General features: G+C 39.2%; 1 protein-coding gene across 5 annotated transcripts in view; it reads left to right on the top strand.

The window, feature by feature from the left end:
• The window catches only part of EP300 (EP300 lysine acetyltransferase), a 74261-nt gene that overhangs the window by 17478 nt on the left and 29152 nt on the right, over positions 1–27631 (top strand). For all 5 annotated transcript variants that reach the window (XM_089921365.1, XM_089921362.1, XM_089921363.1 and 2 more), the window contains exons 2-12: positions 5339–5976; positions 12038–12214; positions 13450–13711; positions 15055–15168; positions 16093–16338; positions 20365–20458; positions 21030–21167; positions 23358–23475; positions 24138–24312; positions 26699–26776; positions 27240–27349. In XM_089921365.1, coding sequence (XP_089777491.1) covers positions 5339–5976; positions 12038–12214; positions 13450–13711; positions 15055–15168; positions 16093–16338; positions 20365–20458; positions 21030–21167; positions 23358–23475; positions 24138–24312; positions 26699–26776; positions 27240–27349 — 2150 coding nt within the window. The remainder of the gene's footprint in view (positions 1–5338; positions 5977–12037; positions 12215–13449; positions 13712–15054; positions 15169–16092; positions 16339–20364; positions 20459–21029; positions 21168–23357; positions 23476–24137; positions 24313–26698; positions 26777–27239; positions 27350–27631) is intronic.

Genomic DNA, 27631 nt, shown 5'->3' on the forward strand with positions numbered 1-27631 from the left:
TGGCTAGAGACTCCAGTTCACACTGAATAGAAGTGGTTGTTATGGGTATCTTTGTCTTGTTTCGATGCTAAAGAGGCTACTTTTAATGTTGGTCCATTATCCATATTTGCTGTCAGTTTTTAGGTTTTGGAAGAGACCTTTTTATCAGTTTAAGGAAGTTCCCATCATTTTTTTTTTTTTTTTTTTTGTCGGTACGCGGGCCTCTCACTGTTGTGGCCTCTCCCCTTGCGGAGCACAGGCTCCAGACGCACAGGCTCAGCGGCCATGGCTCACGGGCCCAGCCGCTTTTGCGGCATGTGGGATCTTCCCGGACCAAGGCACAAACGCGTGTCCCCTGCATCAGCAGGCGGACTCTCAACCACTGCGCCACCAGGGAAGCCCCATCATTTTTTTTTTGTTGTTTTAATTTTTATTTTATATTGGAGTATAGTTGATTTACACTGTTGTGTTAGTTTCAGGTGTACAGCAAAGTGATTCAGTTATACATATACATATTTCCTTCTTCCCATCAGTTTTTTTTTTATTAATTAATTTATTTTTGGCTGCATTGGGTCTTCGTTGCTGCGCATGGACTTTCTCTAGCTGGAATGACCAGGGGCTACTCTTCATTGCAGTGCACAGGCTTCTCATCACGGTGCTTTTCTTGTTGTGGAGCACGGGCTCAGTAGTTGCGGCTCTCAGGCTCGAGAGCGCAGGCTCAGTAGTTGCAGCCACGGAGCAACTAAGCCTGTGGCCGCGACTACTGAAGCACCCCTGTTCTAGGGACTGTGTGCCACAACTACTGAAGCCCACGTGCCTAGAGCCTGTGCTCCACAGCAAGAAGAAGCCACCACAGTGAGAAACCTGTGCACCACAAGGAAGAGTAGCCCCCGTCACTCCAACTAGAGAAAGTCCATGTGCAGCAACGAAGACCCAATGCAGCCAAAAAAAAAAATTGTGATTGGGTATTGACTTTTAGCCAGTGCTTTTATTATAGTCATTGAGATAGGTATAATTGTTTTCTTTCTCCTTTGTTACTACGGTGAATATGCAAACCCCCTCCTTCTGGATTCCTGAGATGATCCCAACTCAATCATGATATTACATCTATAAAACACTGATAAACTTGATTTGCTCTTCTTTTTTTTTTCTTTCTTTTTTTTCTTTTCTCTCTCTCTTTTTTTTTTAAAGGATTCTTGCTTCTGTGTTCATGACTTCCTTTTCTTTTACTGGCCATGTGTGGTTTTCAGACTATTTCTGTTTTCTAGAAGTGTTTGTATAAGGTTGAATTGTCTTTTCCTTGAAAGTTCAGTAGGACATGCCTGTAAAAATATTTAGTTCTGGTCTTAATGGGAAAAATTAACCAATAAGTCTTTAATAGTAATAAGATTATTCAGGTTTTCTCTGTCTCCTTTTAAAGTTTTTTAAATGAGATAATTCAATTTAGTAGAACAGTAGAAAGAACTCCCATGTACCTATTACTACAAGTTACTGATCATTTTGTCCACCACCCCCCACACCCTTTTTTTTTTCTGCTGGAGTTTTTAAAAGCAAATCCCGGACTTGTCATTTCAGTAGAAATACTTAAATATTTGTCTCTTAGGACTTATTTTAACTTAACTATGCTATTGTCATACCCAACAAAATTAATAATTTCTTAATATTACCCACTATTCAGTCTGTATTATCCTGATTCTCTTAAAATGTATTTCCAGTTAGTTTGAATCAGGATCCAAATGAGGTATGTTTGGTTGTTGAATGATAACAGCTTCTCTCATTCTCTTTTTTTTTTTCTTCCCCCTTTTATGCCATTGATTTGTTGGAGAAGCTAGGACACTTATCCTATATAATTTCTTTTTGATTGAGGTTTATTGAGTATTTTATTTTTTATTTTTTATTTTTGCGGTATGTGGGCTTCTCATTGTTGTGGCCTCTCCCGACGCGCAGCCTCAGTGGCCATGGCTCACAGGCCCAGCCACTCCGCAGCATGTGGGATCTTCCCGGACCGGGGCACGAAACCGTGTCCCCTGCATCGGCAGGCAGACTCTCAACCACTGCGCCACCAGGGAAGCCCTATTGAGTATTTTATGAGGAATTTATTCATTTTTCTCTCTTCAGTTTTTTTGTGTGAAATTGATTAGTAGGACCACTTTCTCTTTTTATTGTCATTTTTCCTTAACTTTCCCAGAAGTTTATCTTTTATTACTCTCTTCAAGGAACCAAATTCTGATTTTGTTAATAACCTCTCAGTTCTATCTCCATTTTTCTGTTTTTTTTAATTGCTTTTATATTTGATCATCTTCTTCTTACTGTTCTTTTTTTAACATAATAACTTGGATACTTGTTACTTTCAAGCTTTATTTTCTAACATAAACCTTTAAGTTTTGAAATGTAGTATTTTTATTATTTCTCAGTTTGTGATTTCTCCTTTATCACTTACATATGTGTGTATTTTTATTTTTTATTTTTTATTAATTTTTAAAATATTATTTATTTGGTTGCACTGGGTCTCAGTTGTGGCAGGTGGGCTTCTATAGTTGCAGCTCACCGGCTCCTTGGTTGCGGCATGTGGGCTCCTTAGTTGTGGCTTGTGAACTCTTAGTTGTGGCATGTATGTAGGATCTAGTTCCCTGACCAGGGATCGGACCCGGGCCCCCCCCGTGTTGGGAGCACAGAGTCTTAACCACTGGGCCACCAGGGAAGTCCCTGTGTATTTTTTATTTATTTATTTTATTTATTTATTTATTTATTTATTGGCTGTGCTGTATGGCTTGTGGGATTTTAGTTCCCTGACCAGGGATTGAACCCAGGCTCTTAGCAGTGAAAGCACAGAGTCCTAACCAATGGACTGCCAGGGAATACCCCATGTGTATTTTTTAAGTTTCTAAATAGGTAGAGATTATTTTTATTTTTTCCTAAATGTTTAACACTAAAAATATGCTGATGATAGAATGTTTCCTTGTATACTCCAGGGGGAAAGTAGAATGCAAAATCACTTAAAAGTATATATGGGGACTTCCCTGGTGGCACAGTGGTTAAGAATCCGCCTGCCAATGCAGGGGACACAGGTTCGAGCCCTGGCCTGGGAAGATCCCACATGCTGCGGAGCAACTAAGCCTGTGTGCCACAACTGTTGAGCCTGCGCTCTAGAGCCTGCAAACCACAACTACTGAGGCACGTACCACAACTACTGAAGCCCCCGCGCCTAGAGCCCGTGCTCAGTGATGAGAAGCCACCGCAATGAGAAGCCCACGCACCACAACTAAGAGCAGCCCCCACTCGCCGCAGCTAGAGAAAGCCCGTGAGCAGCAATGAAGACCCAACACAGCCAAAAATAAATAAATAAATAAATTTATTTGTTTATTTATTTTTAAAAAGTATATATGATTCCAGTATTGTGAATTATGTAAATAGGAAATAATGAAGGAAATGTATCATTATATTGATATTAAGCAGTTGCCTTTTGAGTAGTGATGTCAGGTAAATTTTATTTGAAACCTTATTCATATTCCACAACTATTCATAAGACATTTTATTTTTATGATGGAGGGGCACATGATTTTTCCAAAGGAAGGAGAATAATTCTGTAAAAATCTGGACTCTAAATCATGTCCTGAGATCCTGGGATATAATTCAGTTCAACTAAAATATGACCAGTTGCTTATCTCTGTTGGGCATTAGGCAAGGAGTTGGTATGTAAGTGGTAAGACATGTTATTCCCGGATTTACAGTCTGGGTGCATAGGTGGGGTGAGGGGTGGTGATGGGGAAGAGATGGCAGGAGAGGAGGAGAGAAAGATAGACACACATGTTAATTTCAGTGCCATGATAGAATGCAAAAGAACAGGAAGGACACATAGAGGAAGAATTGCACTTATGAACCAAGGGTAATTGGACCAACACGATCATTATTAGAGTGGTATCTTGTCTTTGATGGATGGGTTATTTTTAATAGGATTATCAGTTGTAGATTCAAATATATTTAATTTTTAAATACCCAGAAGTGTCCTTTTAATGTTAAAACTACTTGGAGAATTAAAACTCAAAATACCTCAATCTGTATAATGAGTTAGTACTGTCAACAGGTCAACCAAGGGACAATTTTGCACCTCCAGGGAACATTTGGTGATATATGGAGACATTTTTGATGTCACAAATGGGTTAGAGCTACTACTGGTATTAAGAGGAGAGACCAGGGATTTGCTGAGTATCTTACAGTGCATAGGGCAATCTCCCCCTCCCCCCAAAGAATTATCCAGCCTAGAATGTTTAATAGTGCCAAGGATGAGAAACCTAGGTTAATCCATAATTTTTGCATCCTCTTTCTCAGGGATGGGGCAGAGGTGGAATGGTAGTGGTTTGTCAGTCGTTGAAGAAACTAGAGGCATGGTTTTGTATCCTGTTCAGCTAGATTTTGGTTAAGGAAAACTAATCTGTAGTCTGAAGTCAGGTCAAAGCAAATTCATTCAGCTTTGTGGCAGGCACTGTGTGATGGGAATTTGGTAAAGAGTGGTAAGCAGCTCCTGTCTTCCTGGAGCTTACACTGAATGGTTTACAAAGGGGAGATCTTTTTTATCAGTTGTCTTTTTTTATTATTATTATATTTTAAATCTTTTGTTCTGAATTTATTTTGTGTATAGATAAGTTATTTTAAGCTCTTCTAAGGAATTCTGAAATAGTATACACCTTTTTTTTTTTTAATCTATTTTTTATTGCTTTGGGTCTTCGTTGCTGTGCGTGGGCTTTCTCTGGTTGCGTCGAGCAGGGGCTACTCTTTGTTGCGTATGCGGGCCTCTCACTGTTTTGGCCTCTCCCATTGCGGAGCACAGGCTCCAGACGCGCAGGCTCAGTGGCCATGGCTCACGGGCCCAGCCCCTCCACAGCATGTGGGATCTTCCTGGACGGGGGGGCACGAACCCGTGTCCCCTGCATCGGCAGGCGGACTCTCGACCACCAGGGAAGCCCAGCAGGGGGATTCTTAACCACTGTGTCACCAGGGAAGTCTGGCATACAACTTAGTTGTGTATCTTTTGCATGACTGTCAGTACAAACTTTTGGCAACTCATGTAATGGGGGTGTATTCCCCCCATGTAAGATGTATTCCCCTTTTCTCTGGTCTTGTTTTAGTTACAGTCTATAAGTGTTCAAACCTGTTGGCATGACAATAATTTATATATATTTTTATATATATATATAACACCTTTTTTTTAGTATAATCTGAAAAACTAATACAAATAGATAGTATTCCATGGAGTGAGGTTTAGAAATGATATTTAATGCTTATCAAGAACAAAGTATAGAGAACTTTGTAATTTTGACTCTGTCATACTTTAACCTTTATCTTTCCTCTTTGTTTTTAGATTTTGGCTCTCTATTTGACTTGGAGCATGACTTACCAGATGAATTAATCAACTCTACAGAATTGGGACTAACCAATGGTGGTGATATTAGTCAGCTTCAGACGAGCCTTGGCATGGTACAAGATGCAGCCTCTAAACATAAACAACTGTCAGAATTGCTACGTTCTGGTAGTTCCCCTAACCTCAACATGGGGGTTAGTGGCCCAGGCCAAGGCATGGCCAGCCAGGCCCAACAGAACAGTCCTGGATTAAGTTTGATAAATAGCATGGTCAAAAGCCCAATGGCACAGGCAGGCTTGACTTCTCCCAACATGGGGATGGGCACTAGTGGACCAAATCAGGGTCCCACACCATCTGCAACAGGTATGATGAACAGTCCAGTAAATCAACCTGGCATGGGAATGAACACAGGGATGAATGCTGGCATGAATCCTGGAATGTTGACTGCAGGCAATGGACAAGGGATGATGCCTAATCAAGTCATGAACGGTTCAATTGGAGCAGGCCGGGGGCGACCTAATATGCAGTACCCAAACCCAGGCATGGGAAATGCTGGCAACTTAATGACTGAGCCACTGCAGCAAGGCTCTCCCCAGATGGGAGGACAAACAGGATTGAGAGGGCCCCAGCCTCTTAAGGTAAGTGCAGTTCTGGTTTCTGTGTACCGTCAGTATGTTTTTCAGTGCTCCAGTGATGGAGGAGGAGGGCTTGAGGTCAGTTATTCATTTATTCTTTACTGTTCATGTTTAATCTTCTTACATCATGTATCATTTCCCACATATTATATGCCAGGGATCTACTGTGTTGTCACAAGTTTTATGAAGCTCTTATATTAAATGTAAGTAATACATATTTTTTTTTTTTTTTACAAATGATTGCCAGCTAATTCCTGTTCCCTGTGGCACAAGTATTAGAATATTTTCATTTCATTTCTAATTCATCTCATTTTAGCCTTCATAGCCTTCCTTAAAAAAAAAAAAAAAACACAGTTTTGAGATAGCATTATATAATCTTCAGGTAGACTTTATTTGTTCCCATTGCTTGGGATGTCCCTGTTTTTTAAGAGATGTGTTATTTTTTTTTCTTAATGGTTGATGGAAATTAAGGTGCATTAGTTTACTATAAAGCCTCAACCAACATTCCAGATCTTCCAATTATCCTGATTTTGGCTGTTACTTGAAAGGTTTAGAGAAAAATAGGTTTTGTGTTTCATAGAGGGGCCATGCGGTGTGAATTGTTCTCTTGGCCTTCCCCATCCCTGGGCCTATCCTGAGTGCTGTGTTGGCTCTCTTGCTCCATCTTCTGTTCCCTGACCAGGGATCGAACCCATGCCCCCTGCAGTGGAAGCGCGGAGTCCTAACCACTGGACTGCCAGGGAAGTCCGAAAGCCTTTTCTTTTTTAAAAAGCCTACTCTCTTAGCCTTATTAAGTAGAGAATGCTAAATATATTTTTTAAAACCTTTTAAATGTGTACTCTGTATGTATAATTAAGATGTTCTAAGCATATGTTGGATGTTTATTCCACCATATTTTTCATACACATTTTATTCCTTTTTCTTAAAATGGTATCACACTATGGTTGCCAGTGCCTGGCATGTAGTTAGTAAATACTTGTTGAATGAAAGAGATGGCTTCGCTTGGAAGGTGATACTAGAGATGGGAGAGATTTTCACAAGGAGTCAGGAGCAAGCTTGCTCTGTAAGAGGAATAATTTGAGCAGGCATTGGGACTTCTATATTCCTGAGAATAATGATGGTGAGAGTTCAAGGATGAAATGAAGACATACGGATGAATTGGGAGTGGGGGCACTGAGGTCACATGTAGATAAATGAAAGCCCTTAAATATTTTTTTTTTGCTACAGGATAAAGAATATTGACATCTTGACTTAGGAAAAAATTCTGTTTGGCATCACTATCTACTCTATAGGTTCTCCCTTTCTGGCACTTTTATGTTGCTGTTTTGATGTGGTTTACTTAGAACACTTGGAGTGAGAACCAGAAACAAGAAGGTAGAATATTTATTAGGTACCTCTTCTAGATTTCTAGGAACCTGCCTGTGAAGAGTCCCTGCCCTCCTGATGTTTATATGGGGGGGTGGGGGGGCAGGGATGACAGACATTGAAAGTTTCACTGATTGAACAAATATTTACTGAGTCCTAGCTTGCTTTTTTTTTTTTTTTTTTTTTTTCTTTGCTGTACGCGGGCCTCTCACTGTTGTAGCCTCTCCCGTTGCGGAGCACAGGCTCCAGACGCGCAGGCTCAGTGGCCATGGCTCACGGGCCCAGCCGCTCCGCGGCATGTGGGATGTTCCCGGACCGGGGCACGAACCCGTGTCCCCTGCATCGGCAGGCGGACTCTCAACCACTGTGCCACCAGGGAAGCCCCGAGTCCTAGCTTTGATGCTGAAGATAGAGCAGTGAATAAACTCACTTCATGGAACTTACTTTCTTTTTTTATATACATTTTATTTATTTTTGGCCGCGTTGGGTCTTCATTGCTGCGTGCCGGCTTTCTCTAGTTGCGGCAAGCGGGGGCTACTCTTCGTTGCGGTGCGCGGGCTTCTCATTGCAGTGGCTTCTCTTGTTGCGGAGCACGGGCTCTAGGCACATTGGGCTTCAGTAGTTGTGGCTCGTGGGCTCTATAGAGCGCAGGCTCAGTAGTTGTGGCGCACGGGCTTAGTTGCTCCGCGGCATGTGGGATCTTCCTGGACCAGGGCTCGAACCCATGCCCCCTGCATTGGCAGGCAGATTCTTAACCACTGCTCCACCAAGGGAAGCCCGGAACTTACTTTCTAGTGTACACATAAGATATAAATTCATAGTATTCCAGGTAAGTGCTGTGAAGAAAAATAAAGGAAGGAAAGGCGCATTGGGAGAAGGCCTAGGTTGAGAGTGGGGCACTGTCCTACTTCTAATCTAAATCACAAATTCCTGTATCAACATTGTTTCAGGGACTGGATATATAGCAGTAAATTAATCAGACAAAAATCCCTGTCCCTGTGGAGCTTATATTTTCATGGAAAGGGGCAATTCAAATATAAAAACTTAATTATTAAAATATTTCCTTGTTTTAAATGAAACAAGGAAATCCCACCTATATTTTATATTTGAAAGTTGATGTAAATTGTTACTTTTGGAGCTCTTCTCTTAAAATTAACATCAGTTTGTGATGCGCTTTGGCATGTGATATTAAAGAGTGTTTAACCTATAAATTTTAAAGTAAGAGCAGTGATTGATATGTTGCATCTTTGTCTTTCTTGTGTGTTCTTGGATAGGCAAGGAGTGAAGCAGGTAGGAAGAGCCAGTTAAGAGGGTATTAAGTATAAGGCAGGGAGGAATAATCCATGTTGAGAGAGAAAAAGACAGATCTTAATGCCATATCCTGATGGGTTCTAAAGAGGAGGATCTTATTCCCAAATTTACAATCTAGATGGGTGTGGTTTTAGGTGTACAGTATCAATTTGAAAAATAGTCCCTGTGGGGTGATGACGCCCCCCTGAACTAAGGCGGTGGTATAAGAGTAATAGGACTGAGTCTAGAAAACGTTTAAGATTGGTTATCAGTTCTGTTCTGAGAGATCCCTGTAGTCTTCCTTGTTTATCATTGTACATGCTGCCCTGCCCCCGCCATGGTTAACATAGTGCCTGGTGAATGACTTGGATATAGATGTATTTATCAAATCTGATAGACTGGAGGACATGTCAGGATGTAGTTTAATTTGTTATTATTTGGTGAATCACGGAGTCACATTTTCACATTTAGTATCGGTGTGAACTACTGTTGATGCCTGCAAGTCTTATTAAGGGATTTTTGTCCCTATGTTAAATGTTCCTAAACTGTTATATTTGTTGTATATTGGGCACTACTTTTTTATTTGTCAGTGTTTGGTACCATGGTGTGTCTTATGTGTTCCTGTGTTCCCTTTTAATGTATTGAACACTAAGAAACAACCTGTAGTGTCAGATTTATTTTTAAAGAAAGATAAAATAGTCCCCTGCAGGCCCTTTGGTTTTAGTTGCCTAGGACTGTGGCTTCCTGGTCCTCTGCCTTTTCAGTTTAGGTGGAGATCTGTATCGCTGCTGTTCAGGTAGGTGGTAGTTAACTAGTTGGACATCTGGATCCCATTAGCTATAGAGAAGGGAACAAGATCAAATAACTAACTACAGTGTAGCAGAAATTAAGTACAGTATATTCCCTTCCTATTCTATTTCGCGGGGGAGTAGTGGGGGGTGGGTAAATAGAAAGGGTAGCGGTGGGGAGGGGTTGGTTGCATTTCATTTTCTAACACTGACAGCAGAACTCTGAGGGAGATAGGTAAACAAAAAGCCCGAGAGAGTCTTTGTTGGTCAGAGTGACCAGAAGTGTCAGGAGTGAATTACTGCCAGCTGACCCGCAGTTAGTGCAATCTGTATATTTGAGACCATAGTCTGCTACAGAGTGAACTTGGAGTTTCTAGGTAATGCATTGTGATTGAGGGAACAAGCAGTGTCAGGAATTGGTTGAAACTCGGTTAGTGTAGGCAGTCAAGGCAATATCCATGTGAACAAATGTGTGAAGGACCAGATTCTACTAGGATGTGTTTGATGAAGGCATTAGTTTATTAACAGGAGACATCAAGGCATCTTACAAATCCCAGCATTTTATCTATATAAATTATGGACTCTTAAATGGCTTTCATTTTATGTCTACCATGAATTTCCATGCTAATAAGAAATACAAGTAAAATACTCCTCCAGGTGTAGGTGACCATACTATTGGGACTATATTAGTATAAATATTAGTACTTTAAAAGCAATATGTAGGGCTTCCCCGGTGGCGCAGTGGTTGACAGTCCGCCTGCCGATGCAGGGGACACGGGTTCGTGCCCCGGTCCAGGAGGATCCCACATGCCGCGGAGCGGCTGGGCCCGTGAGCCATGGCCGCTGAGCCTGTGCGTCCGGAGCCTGTGCTCCGGAACGGGAGAGGCCACAACAGTGAGAGGCCCGCGTACCGCAAAAAAAAAAAAGCAATATGTAGCAGCAGCACTCCCAGCCACATTGGAAACTACCAAAAGAAACCTGAACTTTGCATTTAAGCCTGTTTTTGTATTTGATTTTCTGGCCAGATTCACGTAGGAAATTCCAGTTATTGGAGACTGAATAAATTTTTTACTCTGGTTGCTTCCCATTCATGCTGCCTCATTTTTTTATGCTTTCACCCACACTATGCCACTTCCCTCAGTCTCGTTCCCTATCATCATCCCTGCCTCTTTGCGAATTTAATATTTTATCTCCTTTACAGGTTAGCATTCAGGAGTAAAAAATAGGAAAGGAGGGTGTGCCACTCAACTGCCTAGTTGTAGGGAAAGGGAAGATCTTAAGCAAATGCTGGCGATTCAAGAAGCATGATGCTCTCAGGTTTGCAAGTTAATGGGTATAGGAGATAGGATACCATGGAGAAGTAGTCAGTTCTCATGAAGATCATGAAAGGTCTGGTATACCGTGGTTTTCCCCCTTTATGAGTAGAAACAAGTGAGGACAGAAGGCAAGAAAACCTGTTAGTCACAGTCTACAAAAGCTGTGATGAAGAGCTTTGTATTAGGACAGTGACAGTGGGCATGTATACATGGGAATGATGGGGATTGGGTGGCTAGAGGCAGAATTTGAAGGACCCTTTGATAGAATTGGATCTCTCTGAGAAGGATATAGAAATCTACTATGACTCCTTTTAATTGGACAGTAGCTGTAGTGTCATTAGTTTTCATTCTGAGTGCTTGCTAGTAGGTGATGATTGACTTACAGTGGGGTCTTATGTGGAAGGATAGAATTGTAAGTTGCATCATTAGTATCAGTAAAACATTTGGTTTTTGAATAATTAATGCTCTGTTCAAGTTAATCATTATACAGTATGATGGTTCCACATGGACTTACATAAACACAGGAAAAAACTTACTTTTTTTTCTTTTTTTTTTTGGCCATACTGCACAGCATGTGGGATCTTAGTTCCACGACCAAGGATCGAACCTGTGCCCCCTTGCATTGGGAACGTGGAGTCCTAATCACTGGACTGCCAGGGAATTCCCGAAACTTACTTTTTAAAGTACATAGGGATTGCACATACACTCAGATTACTTTAAGAGCCAAGAAGGCAATTTAATAAAGCAGCTAGGTGTAAGACAGCAAGAAATGGTGCAGACTTTGAAGCTTGCATGCTATACCTAAAGGATTCAGATTGAAAAAGTGTTAAAATCACTGTTCTACCCTGTTCCTAAGTTAAAAAGTACATATCCCCCCAGGCTACCAATCTTCTACCTTTTATATAAACAAAATGCTGGAATAAGCATTTTGATATATCAAGTTCTGTAATATATTTAAGGATTAGATGGTTTATTGAGTTGAATTGAATTTATTAAGTTATAGTTTGCACATTAAATGAAAGTTATTTAGTGCATTAAAAGTGGAGATGAATGGCAGAGCCTGCTTAGTAGATATAGCTAAATGAAGACGCTTATACATTTTTCTAAAACGTTTATTGCATATTTACAGCAAACAGCTCTAAATTTACTGTACCTCAGGCCCCTAGATTATAGTCTGTTTATGTATACAGAGAGTTTCTTTTAAAATTGTCTTTGTAAATTAGGAAGTGGAAAAGGAAAGGAAATAGTAATTTCCTATTAGTGTGGGGAATAAGATTTAATTTCTCTTCTGTTTCTTGTTCTTAGATGGGAATGATGAACAACCCTAATCCTTACGGTTCACCATACACTCAGAATTCTGGACAGCAGATTGGAGCCAGTGGCCTTGGTCTACAGATTCCGACAAAGTCTGTACTACCAAATAGCTTATCTCCATTTGCAATGGACAAAAAGGCAGTTCCTGGTGGAGGAATGCCCAACATGGTGGGTAGTAATCTGTTTACAAATTTGTCTTCCATCTGACACTTCAACAGAAGAATTGTGTTAAACCTCTTATGTCTTCTATTATACTATACACACTAGGATGTAATGGATGGCCCCTGTGATAGAGGAAGCTTGTGCCTTCCTTCCATTTCACCTGGTGTTTTTTTACTTGCAGTATTGACCAGTAAGGATGCTGTCCAAATAGGAGCAAATGGGGCTGCTACACTGAAAGTTTTGGGGTCCTGCCATATGCAGCTTCTCCTTGTGAGCAATTCTTTTTGTAGGATACAAAAGTGGAACCTTTTTCCTCTTGGGAAGGACTCTGAAAAAGGATTCCAACTCTCAATCACCACATCTACTGATTTGTATCTGATGCTATAACACAGAAGTAACTTCCCTTTCAAAGTTACAGATTGTTTTTAACAGTGATTTTTGTTATGGTAAAATCTCCAAAGCTTCTAACATCGCTATTTTTCTAAAGTAAAACTATCTCCATTTGTAAATGTGTCAGGTAGTCCATGTCCATCTTTGGAAAAAATTGTCCTATAGGAATTTTATTTCCTTTTCAGATGTTTTAGGTTTTTTGCTTTGTGTCCCATGGTCATTGAATGCCTATATTTCAGATACTTCACTAAGTACTGGAGACAAAGATGAACAAAACATGTCATTTCTGCCTCCAGAAATGTTTACTTTTTTATTAGGAAAAACCAAATTTCTTCCAGGGTTTACAGAAACTAATTTTTCACCCACCTGAAAGGCCCCTGCCAGCTCTCCCAAGAAGCTCTTTACTATTCTTCAAAACCTAACTTGAACACGCTCTTCACAACAGATCCCTTCCTTTCCCCCCCTCGCACTGGAGTTTACCATGTCCTTCTCTTTCTGTTTTCAGAAGAGTTGCTTCAGAGCAACCAAATACAAATATACATTTTTAAAAAATTTTTATTGGAGTATAGTTGTTTTACAGTTGTCCTTCTCTTTCTTTTGCTCTCTGTATGTTATACATACTTTGATTATATTGCTTGCTAACATAGCAATTTGTTTTCTTGTTAAGTTGAGCTTCTTGTTGGTAGAAGTCATCATTTATCGTAGAATCCCCTGTGTCAAAAAATTGGGTCTGGTACATGGTAGACTGTCCTTAAAGGTTTTCATTGAAAATCTCCAAGTCCGTATTTATTAAGGAGGTAGCAAACTATGACACCTAACATCAAATGCATTTTTATTGTTTTATCCCTTAGGGCCAGCAGCAGACCCCGCAGGTCCAGCAGCCAGGCCTGGTGACTCCAGTGGCCCAAGGGATGGGTTCTGGAGCACACACAGCTGATCCAGAGAAGCGCAAGCTCATCCAGCAGCAGCTTGTTCTCCTTTTGCACGCTCACAAGTGCCAGCGGCGAGAGCAGGCCAATGGGGAAGTGAGGCAGTGCAACCTTCCCCACTGTCGTACAATGAAGAACGTCCTTAACCACATGACACACTGCCAGTCAGGCAAGTCCTGCCAAGGTGAGTGGGCTCAAAGGGTTTTTGTGCTCAGCAATTAATATTTTTTTTTACAGTTAGAGCTGATCACATTTTCTCTCTTCTCTTTTGAGACTCCTTACTGATAATGCCTTACTCTGTATTTAATTATGATAAAATTCAGTATCATTTTGTGAATGAGTATCTAGAGATGTGGCAGGAGAGGAAGTTTTAGATTCTTCCCTTTTGGGGTGATACTGACTTTTATTTGCCCCAGCATAGCTTTAAATATTATTGAGGGTTTGCTAACTATCATGTAGGCCAATACTAAAAGAATGTTACCCAACTTAGTACAATTTGTATGTTTATAGAGTCATTAGAAATCTGTGTGTTGTTTTTTTAAAAATTTTTATTGGAGTATAGTTGATTTACAATGTTGTGTTAGTTTCTGCTGTACAGCAAAGTGAATCAGTTAAACATATACATATATCCACTCTTCTTTAGATTCTTTTCGCATACAGGTCATTACAGAGTATTGAGTAGAGTTCCCTGTGCTATACACTAGGTCCTTATTAGTTATCTGTTTTATATATAGTAGTGTGTATATGTCGATCCCAATCTCCCAGTTTATCCCCCCCTCCCTTTCCCTCGTGGGAACCATAAGTTTGTTTTTTACACCTGTGACTCTATTTCTGTTTTGTAAATAAGTTAATTTGTACCATTTCTTTTTTTTTTAAGAGAAATCTGTTTTTATAGGGGTTTTTTTTTAATTTATTTATTTTTGGCTGTCTCGGGTCTTTGTTGCTGCACGGGGGCTTTCTCTAGTTGTGGTAGGTGGGGGCTACTCTCTTTTGTGGCACGCGGGCTTCTCCTTACAGTGGCTTCTCTTGTTGCGGAGCACAGGCTCTAGGAGCATGGGCTTCAGTAGTTGTGGCTCACGGGCTCTAGAGCACAGGCTCAGTAGCTGTGGCACACGAGCTTTGTTGCTCTGCAGCATGTGGGATCTTCCTGGACCAGGGATCGAACCCATGACCCCTGTATGGCAGGCGGATTCTTAACCACTGCGCCACCAGGGAAGTCCCCAGGTTTTTATAATGTAAAGTAGATTGCACAGCTTTGTGGTGAAAAATAGAGGCTCTGGAAGCCAGACCACTTGAGTTTGAATCCCATTTTGGGTGCTCTGTGACTTTGTACACATTACTTAACCAGTTTTTGCCTGTTTTCTCAACTATAAAGTGGGAGGATTAATAACTACCCTATAGAGGTGTTATGAATATGCAATGAGTTAATAGCATTTGTAGCACTCATTATGTGATCGATAAGTTAGCTAACAGTAATATAAAAATATAATCTGCATTTGAAAAAATAATCATTTTTCTTCTTTTTAGTGGCACACTGTGCATCTTCTCGACAAATCATTTCACACTGGAAGAATTGTACAAGGCATGATTGTCCTGTGTGTCTACCCCTTAAAAATGCTGGAGATAAGAGAAATCAACAGTGTAAGTGACTAAATCTTTTGAAGCTTTATATCAAAAGTATTCTTAGACTCACCAGCACAACTTGGTGAGATGGTAGAGTACCTCTTGATTGTGTGAAGTTCCTGTGACTGCCTAGTGCTATCATACTAGATTATTTCCACTTACCACTAACTTCATATTAATAAGATTAGAATGGAAGTACTTATTACCTAAAATAAGATCCAGAAAGATCATTGCTTTGACATTGGGCAAGTTACTCTTTTATACCTGTGATCTAAATATTTAGATAATTTGAAATTAATGTAAAAAGAAAGAAGAAAGTTTGAGATTATTTTTAGAAGCCTGGGGTGATGAGCTTTTCTTAGAGGAAAGACAAGTCAAAAGTAGAAAGTGCAGCCACCACATCTCCTTTAGAAACAAAACATTTAGCATTTAGGATTGAAAGATAAATTTGGAACTGTATATATAGCATGTTTTTAAAAAGTAATTAAATTCCATAAATTAATGAAGAAATCATAAATAGCCCAGTAGAGAATTGGGAGTAGAAAATAGTTCACTAGAGGGAGGAAATACCAACAAGTTCCCTATTAAATTAAGGAATGAAATAAAGTACCATTTCTCTCCTGTCACATTGATAGAAATGATGCTACCTGGTGTTGGCTTTTGTGTGGCTCTGAGGCATTTCATACACTCTGATGGGAATATTGATACAGCCTGTGGGAAGGCTTTTGGGTATTTTGGATCAAAAGCTTTTCATGCCAATGATCCCCTTTGACCAATCAGTTCTGCATCTAGAAATTTTTTCAAGGAAATAATGGGAAACAAGATGTGTGTATTTCATAATCACGTAACAATAATTTTGTGTTTAAAATTCACTCAGACATCCTAGTGTTTTCTTTCTCACCATTTTTAATGTTGTAATACTGTTTCTTTTGTTTTCTCTAGCAATTCTGACTGGAGCACCAGTTGGACTTGGAAATACTAGCTCTCTAGGGGTGGGTCAACAGTCTACTCCCAGCCTAAGCACTGTTAGTCAGATTGATCCCAGCTCTATAGAAAGGGCTTATGCAGCCCTTGGACTACCCTATCAAGTAAATCAGATGCCAACACAGCCCCAGGTGCAAGCAAAGAACCAGCAGAACCAGCAATCTGGACAGTCTCCCCAGGGGATGCGGCCCATGAGCAACATGAGTAAGTCTGTGTCCTCCTAAGTGACAGATGTGATACCAATTGTGTGTGTAAATACCATGTAATATGCAAGGTTAACTTCTTTGTTTATTTTAGTCTCTGTGTGTGTGTCTATCTCTTTTATTGTCTCTCTTTCTCTCCCTGTCTCCCTCTCTTACTTTTTTTGTTACATGATTAATTTTTTGAAGTAACTTTTAAAAGATTATAGTGTAGAAATCCCCTTGTAATCCACATACCAGAGGCAACTGCTATTGGTTTATATCCTTCTTAATCCTGTTATATTAGTTTATATTTCTAGAAGTGTGATCCCATGTGTTATAACAGACTTATTTCTTTACACAATGTGGACATCTTTCCGTTCCCATGTCTAATGTATCCTTTTTAATACTTGTATAGTATTTTGTCGCATAGAACAGTGTGTTACAGGTGGACATTTAAGTTTCCAAATTTTTTGATATTTTAAACGCCACAAAGAAACTGTTTTGGCTCGAAGTATTCTTTTGGTAGTATTCTTTTGATTTGAAATGTTTGGTTATTGTTAATATAGATTTCTGCATATCTGACAGCAGTAGTCGTTTGCCTTTGAAATAGTTTATCCAATACACTTGTTCTCCTAACCTCTTCCTATAATAAAACTGAGAGGGAAGGGGAAGTGTGAGCAGTGTTTTAATATCCTGATATGGGGGTAGTTTTTATTCTCTAATTGTATGGTAAAATAAAGGAGATTTGCCCTACGACTATCCCTTTACTGTCAGGCAGTTGAACATCTAAGCAATTTTATATAAATTGTTAAATGCCCAGCACAGGTAAGCCCATAACTTTTAATTATTTGCCTCTTATTCTAAAATTGTTCTTGATGATGAAGTTCTTCTGTAATTAGACAACTGTCTAATTTGGAATAATCTACCATGCTTTTTCCTTTGAAACCCATTTTCATCCCTCTATTAGTAAGTGCAGTAGGCTTTAGTTTCTGCAAACTGTTTGATTCTAAATGAGAAAATTGGGCACACTACTCTTGTAAGAATGTAAATCTTACTGATTTTTATTTTTAACTTAAGGAAATGTACACTATTTCATAACAAGCAATGCTAACTTGTTAAACAGTTATTGAGAAAGGAGTTTTAAAAACTGGACTAGAAACCGGAATGAAGAGCATTCCTGCCTTTTCAGGCTTGTTTTCAAGCTCTTATTTATTAAAAGAGAGATCTGAGGACTTCATTCCCCCCCTTTTCCATCTCCTTCCCGCCCCCCCTCCCCCTCTCCCCCTCTCCCCCCTCCCTCTCCCTCTCCCCCCTCTCCCTCTCCGACTTACGATTGCTTTTTTCCTCTCTCTTTGGAAGTTATGTAGAGTGCATCTTCCTTGAGCTTTAGGATCTTGACCCAATGCAGCTGTCTACCCCTGGCCTAGATTTTCATTTTTGTAATTGGTTGTTTCCCATTACTTTTTCAAGTTTCTGTGTATAATTACCAGCTTAGTTCTTGTCATCTTCTCTTGTATCATCTGTGTATTTGTATGTACATTTATATATACCCACAAGATTATTTGAAAGTTAACTAGCTTCTTGGATTTCTTTTTCCCCCTTTCTCAGTGTCTTTTTAAAAAATTTTTTAGGATTAAGATTAATCAGGTTTTTCCATTTCTTGTTATTGAGTTAACGGTGCCTTTTTGATAATAACCATCATTGTGAGCCAGTACTTTTAGAATACCTCAGATATTTCTTTGTTGTGTCAGAGCCCATCTTGAAAACTGGTGTAAAACAAACATAAAATGTCATCATGGTTTCTTTTCTTCAGGCACAAGCCAGATAGTCAAAGGCCTCCTTTGAAGTAATTTTTCCTTTTATACCAGAGTCCTGTAATGCAGGGACATTCTCAGAGTTATAAATTTTAGGTACCTGTGAGTGACAAGGGCATTTGAATAAAAACAGCATTCACTTAGATGTGCTGTGTGCTGAAAAAAACATACTAAAGGGGGCATGATCCCTACTTTTGAAACATCTCTAGTTTGGATGGGCAGGTAAGTGACTAAATAGGCAAAATAGCAAGATCTCTACTACGTGTATCAGGTTATAGAGACTCTGTAACAGGGAGGGCAAGAGGGAATCCACTCCAGAACACCAAATTAGAGCTTTTTACTGTAAGCCTACCATGACCATATTTGACCACATTCTTAATCTTCTGGTTTCTATTGAACTCACTTATTCTGTAAAGATTGTGTTAGGGCTTAGAAAAAATACGTATTCTCCTATGGTTTAGGATTCCCCCTAGGGCTTTAAAATATATATATATATACACACACACACACACTCACTGAATATTAGGTGCCTTGAATTCTTTTTTTGTTCATTTTCTTTCTGACTTATTCTCTCAGTGCCAGTAGTGTCTGTCTTCCTACATTTTTGTATTCTCAAGTGAATGCTCACTCTTAGGGTCTTGAATGCGAACCTATATAAGGGTATCCTTCTCAAGTTATTATGGAGCCATTACTTGCAGTAATGGACCCGGATACTTCAGAGGGAATGTTTGGCTGTGTTTTCATGCGCCGTCAGAAGGCAGTAAGATAAGCAAATTGATACATAGTGTAATCACTTTTTCTTTTACCTTCATATTCTTACGACCAGTAAAACAAATCTGTGTTAAGGGTACGTAATTTTTCTAAAAATGAGTATTCACACGTGGAGTGTTCATAGTGACAAGTAGACCACTACCAGCAACTGCATTTTAGAGCCTGCCTTGATGATGTCAGAAGCAGAGTTCTGCCTAAGCATTTGGGAAGCATGATGAAAGAAGGCAGCAGGATTTTTATTAGCCATTGTCTAGAAATCTAGTCAATTATTTTCATTTTACGGAAGTTTTTTCTTTTTTTTAATATCTTGGAGGGTATATTAATAAAATTGTATATCAGAAAAATTTTTAACCACATGAAAATCTGGTTTAGTGTAAATATTGTTTGTTTTTAAAGAAATAATATTCATTAAAATCATTAATCGAAAAAGTTAATATATGTACATAGAGCTATTCAAGCCAATTTGAAGGAGTATTCAATTAAAAATGTTTAACCCAAACACTGTTTTTCATTCCCCTCCCTAGGGGTCATCATACATAGATTGTGCTTTTGAAAGCACCTGCATATATTAACTCAGTTCCCTAAACAATTTTGGTTCTAGTTTTTTAGCTCCTTTTAACATCATTACTCTTATGTCTGTCCATACATATATAACTGTAAGACAATATCAAGTGGAAATCCTAAGTCAATGAATATATGCATGCATTTTTTCATTTGTTTAGCAGTTACCAAATAGCTCTCCCAAGAGTGGGTCAGTTTACACATCTATGAATTTTTATTGAAAATGCTTCTTTTCCCAAACCTTTCTCAACACTTGGTATTCTCAGACTTTATAAAAAAGTTTTCACAGGAATTCCCTGGCAGTCCAGTGGTTAGGACTCCAGGCTTCCACTGCAGGGGGCACAGTTTCGATCCCTGGCTGGGTAACTAAGATCCCATAAGCCACTAAGATCCCTGAAGCCACACGGCCAAAAGAAAAAAAAAAGTTTTCATATTTTCGTACATGAAAAATATATTACTTTAAGTTTTACTTTAAATGCAGTTGAACATATTTGCATACTTTTAAAGCTGTTGTATTTCTTTTTTATGTAAATTGCCTATTTCCTCTTGGATTCTTCATCTTTTTCTCACTGGGTTGTAAAGGTACTTTGTGTATTAGCCTTTATATATGTGTTGCTAATTATATCGCAAATGATTGTTTATTATATACAATGCTAGCATTTTTTCCCCCGATTTGTCTTCTGTCTCTTGACTTTGTCTATGGTGATTATTTTACTTATTACTCAAATTTCTAAATGTCCTTAAGACTTCTGTTTTGGGTCTTACTTTAAAAGGATAAAAATTTCTGTGATATTTTCTTCTAGTACTTTCATAGCTTTTCCTTTCTCTTCATCCGTTTTTGTTGTTTTTATTGTCGTTGTTGGTATTTAAAATACTCTGTCTTGCTTTTTGTTTTGACCTAGGTGCTAGTCCTATGGGAGTAAATGGAGGTGTAGGGGTTCAAACGTCGAATCTTCTTTCTGACTCGATGTTGCATTCAGCCATAAATTCTCAAAAGTAAGTTTTATCTTGGGTTGTGCCCTTTGTCAGATTTCAGACACTTGTTAGAATTCCTTGAGTTTTTTTAGTTTGCTTGATTTGAAGATATCCTTGATGAATGAAGACAAATAATATGTTTGAGTTTATTCTTTAGGCTCTCTATAACCTCTTTAGAAATTGTATCAATTATTTGGGGTAACTGACACCTTCCCACATACAGTAGCAAGTTCCAAATGCAGCTGCTTAAAAAACGAGTTTGCTCTATCCCAGTGTTAACAATTAATCCATTGCCCAGTGGATTCCCTGGGATAAGCTGTGTCAAAGTGACAGCTTAGTCTTATAACACAAGACTTAGTCTTTTAAACACAAGACATCATCTACCCCTTCACACAAAGAAATGTTGTGGGTTTAACTCTTTTCCCTCACACAAGTACAAATACATACACACCATTTCCCCCAGACTCTTTATGTGTAAATAGACTTGTCATAGTGTATTGGTCCTGTTGCAGTCATCACTGTCAGCTCTACTTAAATGAGATCCTCCTTCTCCTGCCCTTCTTCACTAAAACTATTTCACTCCTTTTAAAAGCCCAATGATGAGTGAAAATGCCAGTGTGGCCTCCCTGGGTCCTATGCCAACAGCAGCTCAACCATCCAGTACTGGAATTCGGAAACAATGGCATGAAGATATTACTCAGGATCTTCGAAATCATCTTGTTCACAAACTGTAAGATTGTCGGCTTGCCTTATTCATAAGGAGTTACCAGGTCAACATGCTACCAATCTGCCAGGCACTTAAACACAAGAGAAATATCACTGATTTTCCTATAGCCTGGCTGCTGCTGCTGCTACTTCTATGGCTTTCCTGCTTCCTATTCTCTGCTTCTCAACATTTTTACCATCATTTGTTAGGAGTCTTTCAGCCTTTAATGATGTGTGAATGATTCTGCCTAGCGACAATAATCAATATATATTAGTTAAAAACTATTCATTTAGGGCTTAGGTGGTTGAGAGTCTGCCTGCCGATGCAGGGGACACGGGTTCGAGCCCCGGTGCGGGAGGATCCCACATGCCGCGGAGCGGCTGGGCCCGTGAGCCATGGCCGCTGAGCCTGCGCGTCTGGAGCCTGTGCTCTGCAACGGGAGAGGCCACAACAGTGAGAGGCCCATGTACCGCAAAAAAAAAAAAAAATTCATTTAATACTATCTTTACAAAACTCATATTTTAAAAGAAAATCTAGGTCTTAGATCATTAGAATGGTAGAGGCAACACTGTCTTCTGTTGTTATCCTTGGTAAAGCTTTTATTATCTTGACAAATCGAATCTGTTTGGGTGGTCTCTCTGTGGTCTTCTGGTCCTCCAAATGTGCACATTGTAGTAGTTTGTGAAATACCCCTGCACTGTTTGGTGTGAAGTTTATGTATGCCAGGCACACTGCCTCACAAGCACTGTCTTGTTGGATGAAAGAGGGGGAAGGCATATAGAGTGGTAAAATGTAATGTGCCCAGTATCCTAAAGATAGAGCCCTTACTGATTAGAGAGTTTATACTTCAAACAAAATGCAGCATTTTTTTTTTTCTTGGAAGAATCAGTCTTTTTTCATTGCCCTTACACTTAATAGAGGGATCTCCTTCAATTCATCCAATTTTGTATTGGCTTAGAACCATGTGGTCTGTCTTTTATCTTCTTATTTTTATGTTACATTGGCCTACTAATTCAACTTGAGCTTCATTTAGGAGTTCTCAAATGATAGCATCAGTAATGGAATTTGACACAAGGAGAAAACTCTGAGATTTTAATACTGAATTAATAAGGAATAACCAAAACAAACTTATCTTGTGATCACAATAGATTATTTGGGATTGATCATCTGACTTGATGTTAAATGTTTATTATGTGCTTGCAAATTTTTTACTAATTCGGGTTTTCCATTTATTTCTTCTCCACTTGGTTATTTCAGGTATAATACATAACTGAACATGAGATGTCCAGATGATAAAATTAGTAGCTGACATCACGTTTTGTCAACCTTCAGGAAAGTTAGTGCCAAGCATTTTGCAGGAGCAAAAGACATTGAATTTAGCAGAATTATTATGCATTTTTGTTCCCTTCACTTTAAGTTTTTGATCATTTAAGATTTTGTAGAGATTATTCAGTTTTATTTTACTAAGCTGAATAAAGAGAGTAGAAGGATCTTAAGGCTGTTGTTACTTGGTACTTTGGCAAAGGTCAGGTTTTCTCACTTCCTTTATGCAAATAGCACAGTATAAGTTTTTTTTTTTTAATTATTTATTTGTGGCTGCGTTGGGTCTTCATTGCTGTGCACGGGCTTTCTCTGGTTGCAGCGAGCGGGGGCTACTCTTCATTGAGGCGCATGGGCTTCTCATTGCGTTGGCTTCTTTTGTTGTGGAGCACGGGCTCTAGGCACACAGACTTCAGTAGCTGCGGCACGTGGGCTCAGTAGTTGTGGCTCACGGGCTTTAGAGTGCAGGCTCAGTAGTTGTGGCGCACGGGCTTAGTTGCTCCGCAGCATGTGGGATCTTCCCGGACCAGGGCTCAAACCCGTGTCCCCTGCATTGGCAGGCGGATTCTTAACCACTGTACCACCAGGGAAGTCCCACAGTATAAGTTTTTTGCTCTACGTTAGAGTGACTGGGACCAGAGAGTATTTTTATGGAGTCATTTCTTAATTCTGATCAGGAAAACCCTTTCATTACCACAGAGAGACACTTTCATTTTGGTCAGTAATTTATATTTGAAGACATCTCATACCTCATTTTAAAATTTTACCTAAAGTGTTCGTTGTATAAAAATGAGTAAATACTAATCAGGAAGACATTTAAAATACTGTGTACTTATATGGTGAGTAAAAAAAATGCTGACATGATATAATAGTGGAAGGATTTTCTATTCCTAGTGTTCAAGCCATATTTCCTACTCCGGATCCTGCTGCTTTAAAAGACAGACGGATGGAAAACCTGGTTGCATATGCCCGGAAAGTGGAAGGGGACATGTATGAATCTGCGAACAATCGAGTGAGCATCTGTTTTTTTCTACTCAAGGCAAAAGTGGACCTCTTCTGGCTGTTTAGTTTATTCCTCTTAGTTGCACGTACACGGAATACTATACTTTAGAGGACACCCTTTAGCCATCCTGTCTTATTCTCACTGTGGAGTCACGATAACAAAGCAGTTTTCTTAAAGTGTACGTCAAGAATCTTACATTTTTCCTCTTAATAATACAGTGTACTCATGTGGCACTTTATCTGGGTTGTCCTTCTGTCAGCTAAAAAGTGGTTGAGCTGTTACCAGCTCTGTGCTATTTTCACTAGAATATGGTGAATCAGCTGCTTAGTATTTTCATCTCAAGTAGTATTTCTGTATCAGTTGAACCTTCCTCCCTAAATTGGCACTTTTTCAAAATGTAGCATATTCTTCCCACATGCTGTAAATTGTAAACCTACTTTGAAAAGTCATGCTTTACTATGTAGGTTCATTATATAGCAGCTATTCATATGATCATTCCAAACATGAGCTCATATTTTTAATGTTGTAGGAAAGTAGATTAGATTTACTCTTCTCCGTTTTCATTTCTGCCTACCTTTTTAAATGAAGCTAATGTCTGTTCTTAGTTCATTTTTTGTTACCTGATGGTAGTCCCTCTTTTTTCCTCATCTCTATTTTCAAAATTCAAAAAGGCGGAATACTACCACCTGCTAGCTGAGAAGATCTATAAGATCCAGAAAGAACTGGAAGAAAAACGAAGGACTAGACTACAAAAACAGAACATGCTACCAAGTGCTGCAAGCATGGTGCCAGTTTCCATGAACCCAGGGCCTAACATGGGGCAGCCACAACCAGGAATGACTTCTAGTAAGTGCTTTTTATTATATTTATTTTGGGGAGAAACTGAAATAAAACGGTACCTAACCAAATTCACTAATTTGCATTAGCTTGTGTAACTATTCTAGAGCTTTCAAATGACTCTTTTTTGCCTTTTCAAAGAAAATAATTCATTCTCTAGTAAAAACAGTAAGCTGAACAGTATATTGAAATTTCTGGACATGACTTGACAATATGGCATCATTTTTAGTGCCAAAGATATTATTCTGTCATAGTGACACCTAGGAAGTGATAGTCCACAGGTTTTCACTGATTTGCATATGGTAGGCAGCCAGCCAATAGATGTAGACTGAGCAGGTTCAAACGCCTTACTGGCTTTGATACATCCTAAACAATATGTTACTTACGTTGTCACACTTTCTTCTTGACCCAATATGTTCAAAGTCTAAGAACTGTTTATTTTTTAGAAGCATCATTTGAAATTCATCTTGACAGTTTCAGCCTTCTTGACCTAATGAATTAACTGGATAGCCAAGATGATCATGCATTCCATTATTCATTTATTGACTCATTATTAGGTTCCAAGCAGTGAAATATGGTGTGGGTACACAACGGTGAGGAAAAATACAGGCTACTTAAATGATGTGTGAAAGGCTATGATAGGGAAAACCTATGTTTCTTGAGTCAGGGAAAACTGGCTACCTATAGATAGTGCCAAATGAGCCAGCAGGTACCAACTCTTAGGCCATTAGTGGATTATAAGTGGGCTGAGAAATTCACCCCCCACAGGCCTTGAAGTAGTCAAATGGAGAACTTTTAGCAGCCTCGTTTGTTAACTGCAGTGTTGTGCTAGATATATTTTCTCATTGAGCCATGATGTGAAAAGAATTGAGAATAGCATTTCTGGCAGAGGGAACAGCATACACAGAGGCCCCACTAGCAAGGGAAAAATGCAGGTATTTTTTGAGTAGGTACAAGAACAATTGTTCAGAAACAAAGTCAAGACTAGAGTTGTGGACACTGCCTCAGTGCTAATGGTTTGAACTAGGGCAGTAACTAAGATACAGAGACAAGTAGACAAATTTGAGATACTTGGGTGTGGTAGAATTTACTTGAATTCTTCAGGAATTTGAGCCAATTTAAAAGTTTATCAGATGTTAAACTGTAGTGTTACGTTAAAATAAAAACAGGATGGTACTGGTGCAGTAGGGTAGGGACAAATATTAGTGGAACGGAGTAGCCCTAAGTATGTGTTTATAGACTGAGATTCCTGTCTTACCCCATACACAGGAATTAATTGTAGAAGAATCCAAATTTTTTAAACTTTAAACCAAAAAATCAAAAGTACTACAGAGAATACTGAAGCAAATATAAAATGAAATGAGAAAGGTCTCTAAAGTAAATACTACCTGGTAGCTTTTTTTTTTTTTTAATTTATTATATTTATTGTTTCTGGCTGCGTTGGGTCTTTGTTGCTGCTTCGTTGCTTTTCTCTAGTTGCAGCGAGCAGGGGCCACTCCTCATTGCAGTGTGCAAGCTTCTCATTGCGGTGACTTCTCTTGTTGTGGAGCACGGGCTCTAGGCACACGGGCTTCAGTAGTTGTGGCACGTGGGCTCAGTAGCTGTGGCTCGAGGGCGCTAGAGCGCAGGCTCAGTAGTTGTGGCACGTGGGCTCAGTTGCTCCACAGCATGTGGGATCTTCCCAGGCCAGGGCTCGAACCCGTGTCGCCTGCATTGGCAGGCGGATTCCCAACCACTGCGCCACCAAAGAAGCCCTACCTGGAAGCTTTAAAGAAAGAAGAAAAAACGGAAGATACCATAAACATAATTAGTGAGCAAACCAAGGAAACTATTTTCATATTAAAGGTGCTAGTTTCCTTAATATACATTTATGTATATACATATGTATATTTTCATCATTCTTAGTTATTTCTATTTTTGTATTTGTTTTAAGAGCTGCGTGATGAGATAAAGTGCAGTGTAATATGTATTATTTAAAGTCAGTGTTCACAGTGGGCTTGTATGCATAAAAACACATTATTGGGGTACACAGTCAAACTTGGTGACTGGACAGAATCTGTGGCTGTTGTCTGTAGAGGTATTCTTCATACCAATGAAATAATCAGGCTTGATCAAATAACAGCATATTAAATGCTGTATTAGTCTGTTTAAATATGAGCTTTTATATTATTGTCCTGTCAGTGCTGAAAGCACCCTGGTTCATAAAGAAATGTACTAAAACCATTTGGAGGCATTTTCTTGTGTTCCAGAAATAACATTTTCTTCAGGTTCCTGTCTAGTTCATAGCTTTATTTTTTTGATATTCAGACTGAATTCTGTAAGTTATACTTTATTTTTTAAAGGGGAATTGCTGCCTAAAAGATGCATTTGTAACCATTTCTGTATTCCATTCTAGATGGCCCTCTACCTGATCCATCTATGATCCGTGGCAGTGTGCCAAACCAGATGATGCCTCGGATAACTCCACAACCTGGTAAATTATGAGGGAAATCGGTGTACTTAACCATGGCTTTTTTCTAACAGAGTTCCTAGTGTATTACAAGATTACACCTGCCGCAGGCCAGCAGCAGCTATCATAATTACCTGCCTGAGAAATCAGAAAGCCTTTTTATTAGAGTAGGAGTCCAGGGAGGAAGGAAGGGTGAAGAGCAGATTGGCTGACAGGTCAAGGGGCAAAAGACATTAAATGATCAAGCATCCATTTTAAAAACAACTAGCCAAGATGAAATTTATTCCAGATTGTAAAATTTGGTTCAGAGACCATACAATCATTAACAGTGCCCTTCTGTGGCTGCTGTGAATTAAACAGAGATTCACAGTTGGAAGCAGGTGCCTTTATTTGTCCTGATACAGTGACATAGAATCATAAATAAGAACTCTTTTATTCTCCAATTACATGAAGGTGTTCAGATCTAATATTTTACACTTACTCACAGGTTTGAATCAATTTGGCCAGATGAGTATGCCCCAGCCCCCTATTGGACCCCGGCAAACCTCTCCTCTTCAGCACCATGGACAGTTAGCTCAACCTGGAACTCTCAACCCGGTAAGTTTGACCTCTGAGTAATCTTTGGCCTTTACTTGACATTTTTAAAATCCTTTTTTCTTTCAGAGAACAAATTCTCACACTTGCTTAAACAGCTAACTATACATAATTAATTCTTAACGCTGATTTTTTTCTATAATTCTGTTGTATTTGCCCTTAATATAGACATGATTAAATAATTAAAACTAAACCATATACCACAATTAGGCAGAGAATACTAAAGTCCTTAATTTTCACCTACCTCTTTTACCTGTATGCGTTGTTTTTAGAAATTTATCCTAC

Source organism: Delphinapterus leucas, chromosome 11 (genome assembly GCF_059928025.1).
Source record: "Delphinapterus leucas isolate spDelLeu-1000000601 "Yukka" chromosome 11, BTC_Dleu_Yukka2, whole genome shotgun sequence".
NCBI lineage: Eukaryota > Metazoa > Chordata > Mammalia > Artiodactyla > Monodontidae > Delphinapterus > Delphinapterus leucas.